This window comes from Mesocricetus auratus, unplaced genomic scaffold, assembly GCF_017639785.1.
Source record: "Mesocricetus auratus isolate SY011 unplaced genomic scaffold, BCM_Maur_2.0 Super-Scaffold_100006, whole genome shotgun sequence".
Taxonomy (NCBI): domain Eukaryota; kingdom Metazoa; phylum Chordata; class Mammalia; order Rodentia; family Cricetidae; genus Mesocricetus; species Mesocricetus auratus.
The window spans coordinates 51,622,609-51,634,895 of NW_024429190.1; the positions used below are offsets into that span (position 1 = coordinate 51,622,609).

General features: G+C 46.0%; 1 protein-coding gene and 1 long non-coding RNA gene across 5 annotated transcripts in view; one reads left to right on the forward strand and one right to left on the reverse strand.

Moving 5' to 3' along the window:
* Positions 1–12,287, reverse strand: part of Ociad2 (OCIA domain containing 2) — a 33,000-nt gene that overhangs the window by 6,226 nt on the left and 14,487 nt on the right. For 2 of the 4 annotated variants that reach the window (XM_040747190.1, XM_040747189.1), the window contains 3 exons: positions 8,165–8,290; positions 4,294–4,390; positions 1,383–1,436 (listed from right to left, as the gene is read on the reverse strand). In XM_040747190.1, the coding sequence (XP_040603124.1) occupies positions 1,383–1,436; positions 4,294–4,390; positions 8,165–8,230 (217 nt within the window). In that variant the 5' untranslated portion in view covers positions 8,231–8,290. Of the gene's footprint in view, positions 1–1,382; positions 1,437–4,293; positions 4,391–8,164; positions 8,291–11,236; positions 11,317–11,366; positions 11,635–12,287 lie in introns of those variants that run through there. The other 2 variants (XM_005080812.4, XM_013121053.3) reach the window with 2 other exon arrangements.
* The window catches only part of LOC110342888, a 46,023-nt gene continuing 44,633 nt past the window's right edge, over positions 10,898–12,287 (forward strand). The window contains exon 1 of the long non-coding RNA XR_005877779.1: positions 10,898–11,243. This is a non-coding gene — a long non-coding RNA (uncharacterized LOC110342888). The remainder of the gene's footprint in view (positions 11,244–12,287) is intronic.

Consider the following 12,287-nt stretch of genomic DNA (forward strand, 5'->3'; position numbering starts at 1 on the left):
CTGTACCCCTATCTTGATTTTAACCTAGTGAGAGCAAACCTTTTTTTTTCCAAAAAAATATTTATTTATGTGAATACTCTATCTACACATACTAGAATAGGGGATCAGATTCCATCCGATTATAGATAGTTGTGAGACAGTATCGGGTAACTGAGAAGTGAACTCAGGTCCTCTGGAAGAGCAGCCAGTGCTCTTAACCACTGAGCCATCGCTCCAGCCTCAAGTGAGACCCATTCTGACCTTAGCCTCTGGATAATAATTATATGCTGTCTTAAGCTATTGTGCTCGCAGTGATTTCTTTAAGCAGCTGTAGGAAATGAACATACAACCCTGAACAGCACAGATGCAAGAGGTTGGGTAGACTTGGGGTGGGTGGATATTTAGAAGACCTCATTCCATAGATTCTGGCCATCCTTTAGCATCAAAAATAATTTAACAAAAATCTTGGTAGTAATTGGCAAAAGACTGTCTTCAAGTTATAAAATTGAAAACATATTTCATGAGACCTTCATGGATAAGGATAACAGCATCCAAAGTGGAATTTTCCTAGACATGTGACATACTGATGTTCAAGAAAAGAAAAAAAAAACCCAGGACATTTTGTTTGTAGACATTGATTATTTTTAACTTGTTTCAATGACATCTATCTTTACCGAAAGTTTTTTTTTTCTTCAGACATTTTTAAAATCATGGCTATTAGTAGCATTTGATTAGATGGGCTTACAGAGGGTCAGGTCCCCTGAGAGATACAGGGACTTCTCTAAGAGATAGGCACTGTTGGAGTCCCTGTGTCTGCTTCCTGATTATAACCACAGTGCGACCAAGGGCCTCACTGTGCTGCCACCATCCTTTTCCCCACCGTGGACTACTATATCCTTTCTTAAACAATGAGCCAAGTAAGCCCCTCCTTCCTTAAGCCATGGAAACAGGAGCAGTAGCCACTACATTCATGTGTCTTTGCCAAGGTGTCTTCTGATTGGTTTAATAAAGACCTGAATATCCAATAGCTAGACAGGAGGTATAGATGGAGACTTCCAGGCACAGACAGGACTCTAGGAAGAAGAGAGTCGGACACAGAATGGGATAGAGGTAAAAGTCATGTGACAGGATGTAGATTAATATAAATGAGTTAATTTAAGTTATAAGAGCTGGTGGGACAAGCCTAAGCTATAGGCCATGATTTCATGAAGACAAGAAGTCTTCATGTCCTTATTTGGGAGCTGGAAGGCAGGACAGAAAAAGACTCATAGTAGCTAAAAACAATCAAAAGCCTGCATGAAGCAAAAATTTTCAACCAATAAATAAATGCCCAAGGATTGCAGGGAAGGTCACCAAAAACTGGGCTCTCTGAGGCTAACGCATTAGTAAATATTTGCTCTTACCTTGGTGGACAAGTCCCTGGGTGACAAGCATGCTTATAAGAGAAAAAGGCAGAGCTGTAAAACAAACAAACAAATGCCCCTCAATATTAGTATCTTAACACATGGTCCCTTGGGGCACACAGGATTGCTCAATGGTACAAACACATCTCCAAGCATGGCGACCAGACCATGATCCTAGGACCCACATGGTGGGAAGAGCCAATCAACTCCTGTAGGCTGTCCTCTAACTCCACACGTAAACCATGCGTGCATGTCTTCACCAGATATAATTTGAGAAGACAAACAACTCAGCCTCTCACCTAGAAATCAGAGATATTTATTCTAAGATTTTTCTTCTTACCTAATTTGGCAGTGAGTTTTATTTGCCGCCCCCAAGACAGCCATGTAGCCTTGGCTGTCCTAGAACTCCTATGTAGAGCAGGCCTCCCTTGAACTCACAGAGATCTACCTGCCTCTGCCTTCCTAGTGTTGGGATTAAAGGTGTGCACCACTACACTCAGCTTTATTCACTTTGTATGTTACTGTTCAACAAACATTTCTTTAAAATTACATGGAGAATTTTCTTGGGAGTTATCCCAATAGCTCAGCCTGATGCATAGCATTAATCTAAATGGACACTCCACATTCAACTCAATCTCTGACAACCATCTCCACTGAATACTCAATATGCACATGATTCCAATGGCTACGTCTGACACGGGTCTCTTAATGTATATTCACTGAGCTGTAAATTTGGGTGTTACTTTTAGATACACACATACACACATATATCTATATCTGTGTCTATATATGGATATATATTCTTTGGTTTTTCGAGACAGCATTTATCTGTGTAGTCCTCAATGTCATAGAACTCATTTTTGTACACCAGGCTGGCCTCAGACTCAGAGATCTGCCTGCCTCTACCTCCTCAGTGCTGAAACTCTAGGCATGCATTGCCACCACCCAGATATATTTTGATATTTTCAATCATACATAAATTTTGAAAAGTAATACCATGAACTTCTATAGAGTCTTCTTTTAGATGCATTAATTACAGATTTATCTTTGAATACATCTCTATATTTTGCTTCTTATTTCTGTCATTTATTTATTTTCTGAGTCATTTGAGATTTGCAAACACCATCACTCTGAATATTTTAACAAGTAGCTTTTATAATCAAGTCAGTGTCCCCTGAAAATCACCATACCACCAGCGTAGTCAAGAAATATCCATGTGAATACTCAGACTCAAGAGGAATGATACTAACTAATCCACAATCTAAATTCTAATCTCTCCACCTAGTCCGAGAATATCCTTCATAGCTGCGGGTTTTTTTCCAGTGTGGAAGATCAAGGGTTATGCACTGTGTTGAACGTCCAATCTGTTTCGATCTAGGGCAGTTTCCTGTTGTCTCTGATTTTTGTCTTTACAACATTTTGACCCACTGTTGGATTATTGCACCCTTCCCCCATAGGGATCTGCTGACCAGCTTGTGACTAAGAGCTTCTAGCAAATACCTCTTGCACCCTCCTTCCAGTTAAGCTTGAATGCAAGTTCCTGTTTTCTACCCATCCTTATTGTCTAAATTCAAGTTCCTGTTGTCTGCCCATCCTTTGCTGGAGGGCCCTGGGAACCTGAGCTCCTGACCTTGGTAGTTTTCCACCATGCCTGCTTACTGGTATTTAATGCTCCGCTCTTGTTACAATAAACGCCATTCTCCTTGCAAGAATGAGCCACTGTCTTTTGTCTTCGTTTAAATCCTCAACCCTTCACCCAGATCACTGAGAAGTGTTGTAGCCCCGTACCCTTCGCTACATTGGCTATCTGCCTGAAGAGGCACATTGAAGGCTATAGACAGGCTCCACTCCTGCTTAGTGCGTGTAGTGTGTAGCTCAGGTTTTGAGTGCAGTCAACCACGCCTAGCATAAAGTGTTTCTAGTTCTCCCACAATGTGTCAAATGGCCTCTTCCAAAAGCAAAGAGCCTTCCTAGCAACCAAGGAGAGCCCGATAGCAGCCGGTTTTCCCATCATGGCTGAGAACCAGATGGCAGGCTAATGGGCCTGAATCTACCAGGTCAGTTAAACTCCTGGCTCAGAGGTTATCAGAAAAGAGATGAGATGCTAGCAGAACAATCAATAATCACAGTGATGCATGGTGAATGTCAAGTTCTAAGTGGTGGATGCAGACTGTGAATGGTTTATGATATCAAGAATACTGCCTCTGTCATTAATGTACACAGCATTGGGCTGGATGAATAGGTTCCATTATGCCACTCTCAAATGTCAAATTATGAATTTATTAAACCAAAAGGGATGTGAACACAGCCTGAATTCCCAGCCTTGTCTTATGTAAGGCAATGCGGGGATGAGGAAGCAACTCAGCAGAGAACAGTAACGTGGAGAGGAGTGTTGATGGATGAAGCCAGCTTCCTCAGAAATCAACAAGCATTTCTGAGGGATTCCCTGTGTGTGAGACTGTGGGCTGAAGCCCAGAGGAACCTGACACCACCTCTGAGCCGAGACTCTGATGGAATTTATGAAGGCCTGCTTTGTGGCAGTAAGACATGTTATATAATATTTTTTGGCCTATGTTCTTGCTTCCATGAAAGGGAGAGTCACGCATGCATCTGTTCTTACTGGGTGAGGTAAAGTGTGTGGTAACTGCATATTATCTCTGCCTGAAGAGAATAGCATGGATTCAAAATTCAAACCTCCATAAATACCCAAGTTCTTTAGGGACTTATGCAAAATTCCTGTTCAAAATTCATTGGTCATCATGATTCTATTCTAATAGGACATGGAAGTAATCTATTGCTGCAACATTAATTATTAAATCAATAGTTAATTTTTATTTAGCATTTATTAAATCGAACAACTTGTTAAATGGTTGTATTAAACTATTCATTAAGGCCCAGAAGGTGTGAGTACCTCTCTTCCAGAAACTTTCTTCTTGACACTCTCGGATAATCTTGGCAATCTCTCCTCTGTGGATGTGTAGTTTTGACTTTGGGCAAAACAGCAGGCTCTGTAGGGAAAAACACTGTGGGTTAACTGAGCTCAAGCACCCAGGAGGCTGAGGTCAGAGGATCCTGGGTACAAGGCCAGCCTTGGCTAAATAGTGAAATCCTATCTCAAAGTAAAACCAATAAACAAAATCCAGACAAATACAAAACTGAGGTCGCAAACGTCTCTACCATGTTTCCTCTGGTGTAATGGGATCTCTCCTGATGCTAGCTGGTTGCCTGCACAGACCAGTGACCACTAACCACTGCTTTCCAGCCGGCCCTGATGCATAGACTTGGACAAGGCAGAATTTCTGCTTGAGAGACAGGGTGGTTCAGTGACCAGGGTGTGCAGAACAGCTCTCCCAGGCCGAGTGCTGCAAGCACCAGGTCCTCGCTCTGCTCCACACTGTCCAGGGATCATGGTAATCACAATGGTGGCTTGTTCCTTTGCTTGTTTAAGCTCCAGCTCAATGGTGCACCTGCAGTGAAGACAGACTTTCTGATTTTGCCACTTTTTAAAAAAGACTGTTTGCCTGTGGCTACCAATGTGGATGCTAGTCACCATTTCTTGAGTGCTTCTCATGGACCAGGCACCATTTTCACACTTGGCAAACATACACAATGACACACTGACAGGGTGGAGGGACCCTGTGGCACTTACACTTCTGAGGTAGTGCAAGCTGGTAACCTCTCTCTTTCATTTCTCGGGACCTCCTTGCAACGCAGTGGAGGAATACAGAGGTCAGTGTGGTTCACAGAGATCAGGAGCCATGGCAATGCACTCCAGTGGGACAGGCAACTGTTGGTACTGTCTGTACTATGGATTCTCAGAGCAAGCCCTACTCCCCATTTCCAGGATAAATACAGATGGCCTCCGACTTAGAGGTTCATGTTTGTGTGTGTGTGTGTGTGTGTAAGTATACATGCAGATGTGTGGAGGCCAGAGTTTGACAGTGAGTGTCTATCTCTTTCCATGTTTTACCTCTCTCTCTCTCTCTCTCTCTCTCTCTCTCTCTCTCTCTCTCTCTCTCTCTCTCTCTCTCTCTCTCTCTCTCTCGTGTGTGTGTGTGTGTGTGTATGTCTGTGTGTGTGTGTGCGCACACATGCATGTGTGTTCTCTTGTTTTGGTTTTAAAGACAGCATTTCTCTTTTTTTAATTTTATGTATGTTTTTTATTTAAATTAGAAACATGCAAGCTTCAAATGTCAATCCTGGCTCCCCCCTTCTCTCTCCACCAGCCCCACCCCCACCCCAGCCCAATCCCCACATCATTCTCCAAGGAGGGTGAGGCCCTCCTTGGGGGGATGTCTAAAGTCTGTCATTTCATCCAGGGCAGGACCTAGGCCCTTCCCCATGTGTCCAGACTGAGAGAGAGCATCCCTCCATGTGGAATGGGCTCCCAAAGTTCATTTGTATGCCATGGTGAACACTAGTCTACCACCCAAGGCTCCAGAGATTTCTGTGGCCTCCTCACTGACACTACATTCATGGAGTCTGGATCAGTCCCCTGTTGGCCTCTCAGTCATCAGTCTGGGTTCAAGAGCTCCCCCTTGTCCAGTCAGCTTAAAGACAGCATTTCTCATTTGACTCGGAGCTCACTGATTCAGTCAGTCTGATTGACAAGCAAACCTCAGGGTTCCTGTACCTCAGTCTCCCCAGAACTAGGATTACAGGTGTGCTGCACCTGGATTTTTATGTGGGTGTTAGGGATCTGAACTTGTGCTGCAGGCATTTTACCAATTCCCTGGGTATTTCGTCATCTCCCCAACCCAGCAGTTCAGACTGTTATTTTACTTTAGCATATTGAGCTCGATAGTTTGATGTCAACTTGACACAAGCTAAAGCCATCTGAGAGGAAGGTACCTCAATTAAGAAACCGCCTCCATAAGATCTGGATTGGTTAATGTAGAGGCCACATTAATTGTGAGTAGGCCACCCCTGGGCTGGTGGTCCTGGATTCTATAAGAAAACGGGCTGAACAAGTCATGCTGAGCAAGCCAGTAAACAGCATCCCTCCATGGCCTCTGCATCAGCTCCTGCCCCCAGCTTCCAACCCTGCTTGAGTTTCTGACCCAACTTCCTTTGATGATGAACTGTGATGTGGAAGTATAAGCTGATTAAACTCTCCTCCCTGACTTGCTTTTGGTCAGAAGCCCTAGTGAAGACACATGTTCTGAAAGTGATACACATTCATTGGGAACTACATTTTGAAGTCTGAACTTGTCCTAAGCTGAGGATATGTAGCACTGTATTTTCTCATGATGCCAGACGGCAGCACAGAGGCACAGCTTCAAGTCAGCAGTGAGATCACAAGCTCACACCCACAACACTCTGCAGTGGACCATAGCGCTAGGATTTCCAGTGGCGTTTGAAACCAACAACAGTTGTGACTTACAGTGGATTTTTGAGACAACATTCCATTGTAAATCAAGCCATATCTGTATTTGTTTCTTGTCCTCTCTGTATCCATGGCAGAAATAAAGAACCCCCCCCCAGCATGTACAGGGTAATACACACATGTATTCAGATCTGACCACCATAACTTCTGTAAGTCCAGCACTCAAGATAAGTGGGGCTTGGGGGATCTTTTACAGTAGTGCCATGAATGTTTTACAGTTCTCTATTTCACAGGGGCAGCTAGGGTGTCCGAATGCCTCTCCTTGTGACCTGTTGTCACTTGTCTGTTTCTCCTATACTTTGTTGCTTAAATGCTCTCTCTTCCCGAAAACCAAGTCTAGCTTGAAAAGTTGACTCCAGAACAGGGACTCCAGTAACCAGGAGACACTTGCTCTCCTTTTCATCCGTATTTTCCCAAATCACAACACCCATTCCTGACAAGCTAGCATGTGGGCTCTCAATCTGACGGCTAATTAGTCATTATGGATCCTGTTATGCTGAAAGCAGCATATGTTCAGAATGATCACCCTGGGAAACAAAAGCGAGAAGATGAGGTGCTGTGTCATTCTGTTAGGGACAAGCCAGAGCTTTGCTCTGCCTTGGTGGTACACCTGCTCTGTCACCGGCTGTGTTGAAAGAGCGAAGCTGGATTCTGAACAGGAAAGAGTTTGGTTTGCAAACCAAATCTTAGCAGGCTTTTTAAGAGAGCCTGAACATTTCCGCCTCACTCCATCTTCCTCGCATCTGTCTGACAAAGGCCAGGCTGAGGAAAGGTGTCCAAAGCTCAGGAGCTGTCTTAGTTGCTGAAGTACCTGTCACACAAACACGGGGAATAGTTTGGATCTCCGGAAGGGCTTGAAAAGATGGTCGCTTGTGTCTGTAACTTCATTACTGAAGAAACTGACTTACTGGCTAGCTAGCCTGACTGGATCAGTGAGCTCCAGCTTCACTGAAGACCCTGTCTCAGAAGATGAAGCGAGGGCTGGTGAGATGGCTCAGTGAGGAAAGGCACCGGCTACCAAGCTTCATGACCTAGGTTCAATCCATTGGACCCACGTGGTGAAAGCAGAGAAATGACTCACTTTTGACTCCTGCAAGTTGTCCACTGATCCCCACACACTTGCCATGGCACGCATGTGGGTGTGGCATATATGATGTATAAATAAATATAAAAAATTTTAAGTGTGTAGAGTGACTAAGGAAAATAGTGAACATCAATCCCTGGTCTCCTTGTACAGGAATACACCTGCACACACACACACACACACACACACACACACACACACACACACACGCGCGCGCGCACACACACATACACACACAGAGTCAGATGATTGACAGGATCTAGTGATGGTCTTGTGTGATAGTTTTCCTCAGAATCTCAAACTTACACATACCTGCTTGCTCAGTGGTGGCAAGTGGGGGCTTTTCTCTTGGTTTCCATGAGTGGATACGGAGGCCATGATGACGTTGTCCTTCCTTGGATGTCTGCTGAATGCTCTGAATACTCCTTGGCCTGATGACTAAGGAAAGTAGAAGAGTCTCACTGTACCAGATCTGAGTACTTACATACCAGGTTTCAAATCACCCCTCACATCAATGGCACTAACTCAGAAAACTTCCTGTTTTCATCTTGTTATCAGTTCTGACCTTCAGCCATCTATAAACTCAATGTTTTTACATTTATTTATTTTGGGGTGTAATGGGGCGTGTTGTGTCATGTACACATGAAGTTCGGAGAACAACTTGCAGGAGTCAGTTCTCTCCTGTCATGAGTATCCCAGGAATCAATCTTAAGTTGTTTGACTTGGTGGCGCACGCCTTTACCCACTGAACCATCTTAGGAGCCCTACACTCTCAATTTCCTTCTTTAAAGAAAACCAAGATTAACCGTGTGGTGGTGGCACATGCCTTTAATCCCAGCATTCGGGAGGTAGAGGCAGGTGGATCTCTGTAAGTTCCAGGATAGCCTGGTCTACAAAGCTACAAAGAAACCCTGTCTCAACCCCCTCCCCCCAAGAAAAAGAAAGAAAGGAAAAGAAAAACAAGATTCTTAACTTGTAATTATGTGAGAAGTTTCAGTGTTAATGGAGGCAAGAGCAGTCAAATCTCCCTGGAGCTGGAGTTATATTCAAGTAGCTATAAGCCACCTAAGATAGGTGCTGGGAATTGAACTTAGGTCCTCTAGGAGCAGTGTGTGCTCTTGATTGCTGAGCTAGCTCGTCAGTCCTTACAATCTCAATATCTCATGACTCCCTAATACACATCTATACATTCATACCCCCCAAACACACACCCATATACTCACACATAGTGACAGGTCTGATTTAAGAGTGGAATGAAATGTCACACTACATGCACGTTTTATCGTCCATAAATTATGCCTTTAAAACATCTCCAAGTATTATTAAAAGTTAATAACTAGTCAAATGTTTGCTGAGTGTCTATGAAATGCCAAGGACCAGGCTACAAAGGCCAAGATAAATTCACTGTATGAGGAGCACGGACTAAAGGGAACATCTGATAAGTCAGTAATTACTCACTAGGAGACGGTCCAAGAGGCAAGGCCAGGGTGCTAAGGAAGAAGAAGAATGAAGGGCTGTCCTGTCAGGTGCGCAGACCCCTAAGGACACCACAAGGAGAGGGGGGATGTCCAGGAACAGGACAGCAAGTTTAGACAGTGGTTAAAACTGTCTGGAGAGCCGTGCAGTGGTGGCACACGCCTTTAATCCCAGCACTCAGGAGACAGAGGCAGGAGGATCTCTGTGAGCTCGAAGCCAGCCTGGTCTACAGAGCAAGTTCCAGGACAGGCTCCAAAGCTACAGAAAAATCCTGTCTCAAAAAACAAACAAACAAACAAACAAACAACTGTTTAGACAAGAAACTGAAGACCAAAATTGATACCTTATTGGGAAAGGTGAAGATAAGAAATTTGGGTTTGGAAATATTGTGTGTGTGTGTGTGTGTGTGTGTGTGTGCAAACCCTGGAAATAGCCAGTGAAGACTGAAATATTTACGGATCTCGGTCTGGAATTTCAGATTAGGTGAAGATTGGAGGGATAAAACTGCCCTCATAGAGATGGATGTTAAAGGGACCTGGACACATTCATCTACAAAGAGTACTGAAGAATGTGAACATTGAACCCAAAGGGATATTGATGAGCTAAGAAATAGAAGAAATGGATCATACTTCAAGGGTCTGACTTCCAGTGAAGGGACGATGCAGCTACCAGGGAATTACTGAAGGAGCTATCAACGGTGGTCACACAGCCTGGTGCTGGCAAGGATGGATATGCTCCAGGTGGGCCATGAGCCTCCTTTCCCCTTAGCCCTGGGCCCTACTGACTCTCTTACAAAAGGACAGCTCATATAGAATTGTGTTTCCTACATTAGTGACTCACTGGCAAGAAATATGAGCCCAGGGCTCCTCCCTGTACATTTCACCTTGGGTGCCTAGTGCTGGGGAGGAACATGATGCCTACAGTGTTAGATATGAAGATGGCTATAATAACCTGACTGTGCACCCCCTCCCCTTGAGACAGAGTCTCACTATGTCACCCTAGTTGTCCTCTAACTCCCTAGGCTGGCCTCGAACTCACAGAGATCTGTCTGCTTCTGCCACCTGAGTGCTGTGCTAAAGGTGTCTGGAACAAAGCCCCGCCAGCACTCCAGTTCTAACTCTGACTTTCTTTGCTGGTCCTGGGCATTGGGACAAGGAATATGAAGTGTCCGGGCCTTTGCTTTGACACCTGTTATTCAGGCACAGCTGTGGCAAGGAGGAGACATGAAGACACAGTACCGGGGCATAGTGGTGGGTGTATAAGCAGTAGGAGAACAGTGTCAGAGTGACCCTGGGAATCTGATTGTCTAGGAAATAAGATCCTAGGAAGTCTTTGTCACCTGCCACCAAATTAGATTATTTTTGCACGGTCAGACCTAGGGCCACCCCAACAACCAGGAAGGAAGCAACATAGCCTTCAGCGTTGGTGGAATGGGGCATCCTGAATCCGGTTTCCTCATTCGGACATCTGAGCAAGCCTTCTGGGTGAAGCCACACACACACACACACACACACACACACACACACACACACACACACACGCGCGCGCGCGCGCACGCACTCAGGTCTGGACTAGGGGTGCAATGGCAGCCTGACTCAGCCTATGTTGGGGGAGGGGAGGTTGACCCAGAATCAGCTAGCTGGGTTCCAAGGCTAGGTCTATCCGGAGGCCGCCTGCAAAACTCGGTGCCAGAACCCCAGTGCGGGGTCGCAGGAATCGGATGCACTGGGAGAGAAGCACAGAGGTGACGAGGGACTGGAGATCTGACGCCGCGATGCGGCGGAGCCTGTGACGGTCTGCTCAGCGTCTGCCCACCTCCCAGGGACCCGGGAACGAAAGCCAGTAGAGAAAGACACTGCCCCAGGCCACATTCTCCCTCCCGCCGTCGCCCCACCTCCGCGGGCTCACCTGCAGGGTGAGTGCTTCCGAGGCCGCGCTGCCCCCCTCCTTACACCGGCGGCTGCGGTGTACCCACGTCCCGCTGCCCACGCCCACCGCCCCACCTGGAGCCCAAGGTCCCCTCTCTCCCTCCCCTCACCTCTCTTCGCGATATCCCTTTTCTTCTCTTCCTTTTCTTCCCTCCTTTCTCCTTCTTCCTGATGTCGCTCCGCCCCGCACCTCTGCGTGCCACTAGCTCAAGAGCAGCCCGCCCCCACTTGCTTTCTCTTCCTCAGTTGGCGACACAGGAAGCGAGAATCCAGCACGTTCTAGAAGCCCTCATTTCCCTGTCTCTTCCTGACACCTGGTAGGCCCACCTCGTTGTCTTTCACGTGACTCGGTCCTCAGGACAAAAACACTCGACTGTCGTTCTCTGAACACCTACACATCTCAGCAATACTATTGGCAGCCGGTAGGGTTCCTAACCTGAGGGAATCCTTTGCAGGCCACCTTGGTTCCTTAGCTTTTCCTTGCCAAGCTTTCCCCCTCCCAACCGCTTGTGGGAAGGTGGTGGTGGTGGTGGTGGTGTGTGTGTGTGTAAGTGTATTTGTGAGCATGTATGAGTATGTATGTGTCTGTGTGACTGAGTGTTAAGTGTGTATGTATGTGTGTTAGGACATGTGATGGTGTATGAGAGTGTATGAGTGTGTGTATGTATGTGTGTGGTGGTGTGTCCATGTGTGTATGCATGTGTGGGTGTGTGCATTGAGAACAAGAATTCCACGAAAGAAGCTGTGTCTGCAGAGACTGATCTATTAGAGTTGTGGCTCTGTGGAGAGGATGGAATGTTGCAGGACCAGGGTCTGATTGCCTTACCTACCTAAGCCCCTGCAACAGCCACTCCTTACCCACCTCTCTGTCAAACCTGGTGGCCTGTGTGTGCCTGCTGCCCACAGAGTCAGAAGAGGGCACCAGATGCCCTGGAACTGGATTCCAGATGCTCGTGAGCTGCTATGTGGGTGCTGAGAACCAAACCTGGTTGGCCTGCAAGCGCAACAACTGCTCTTAACCACTGAGCCAT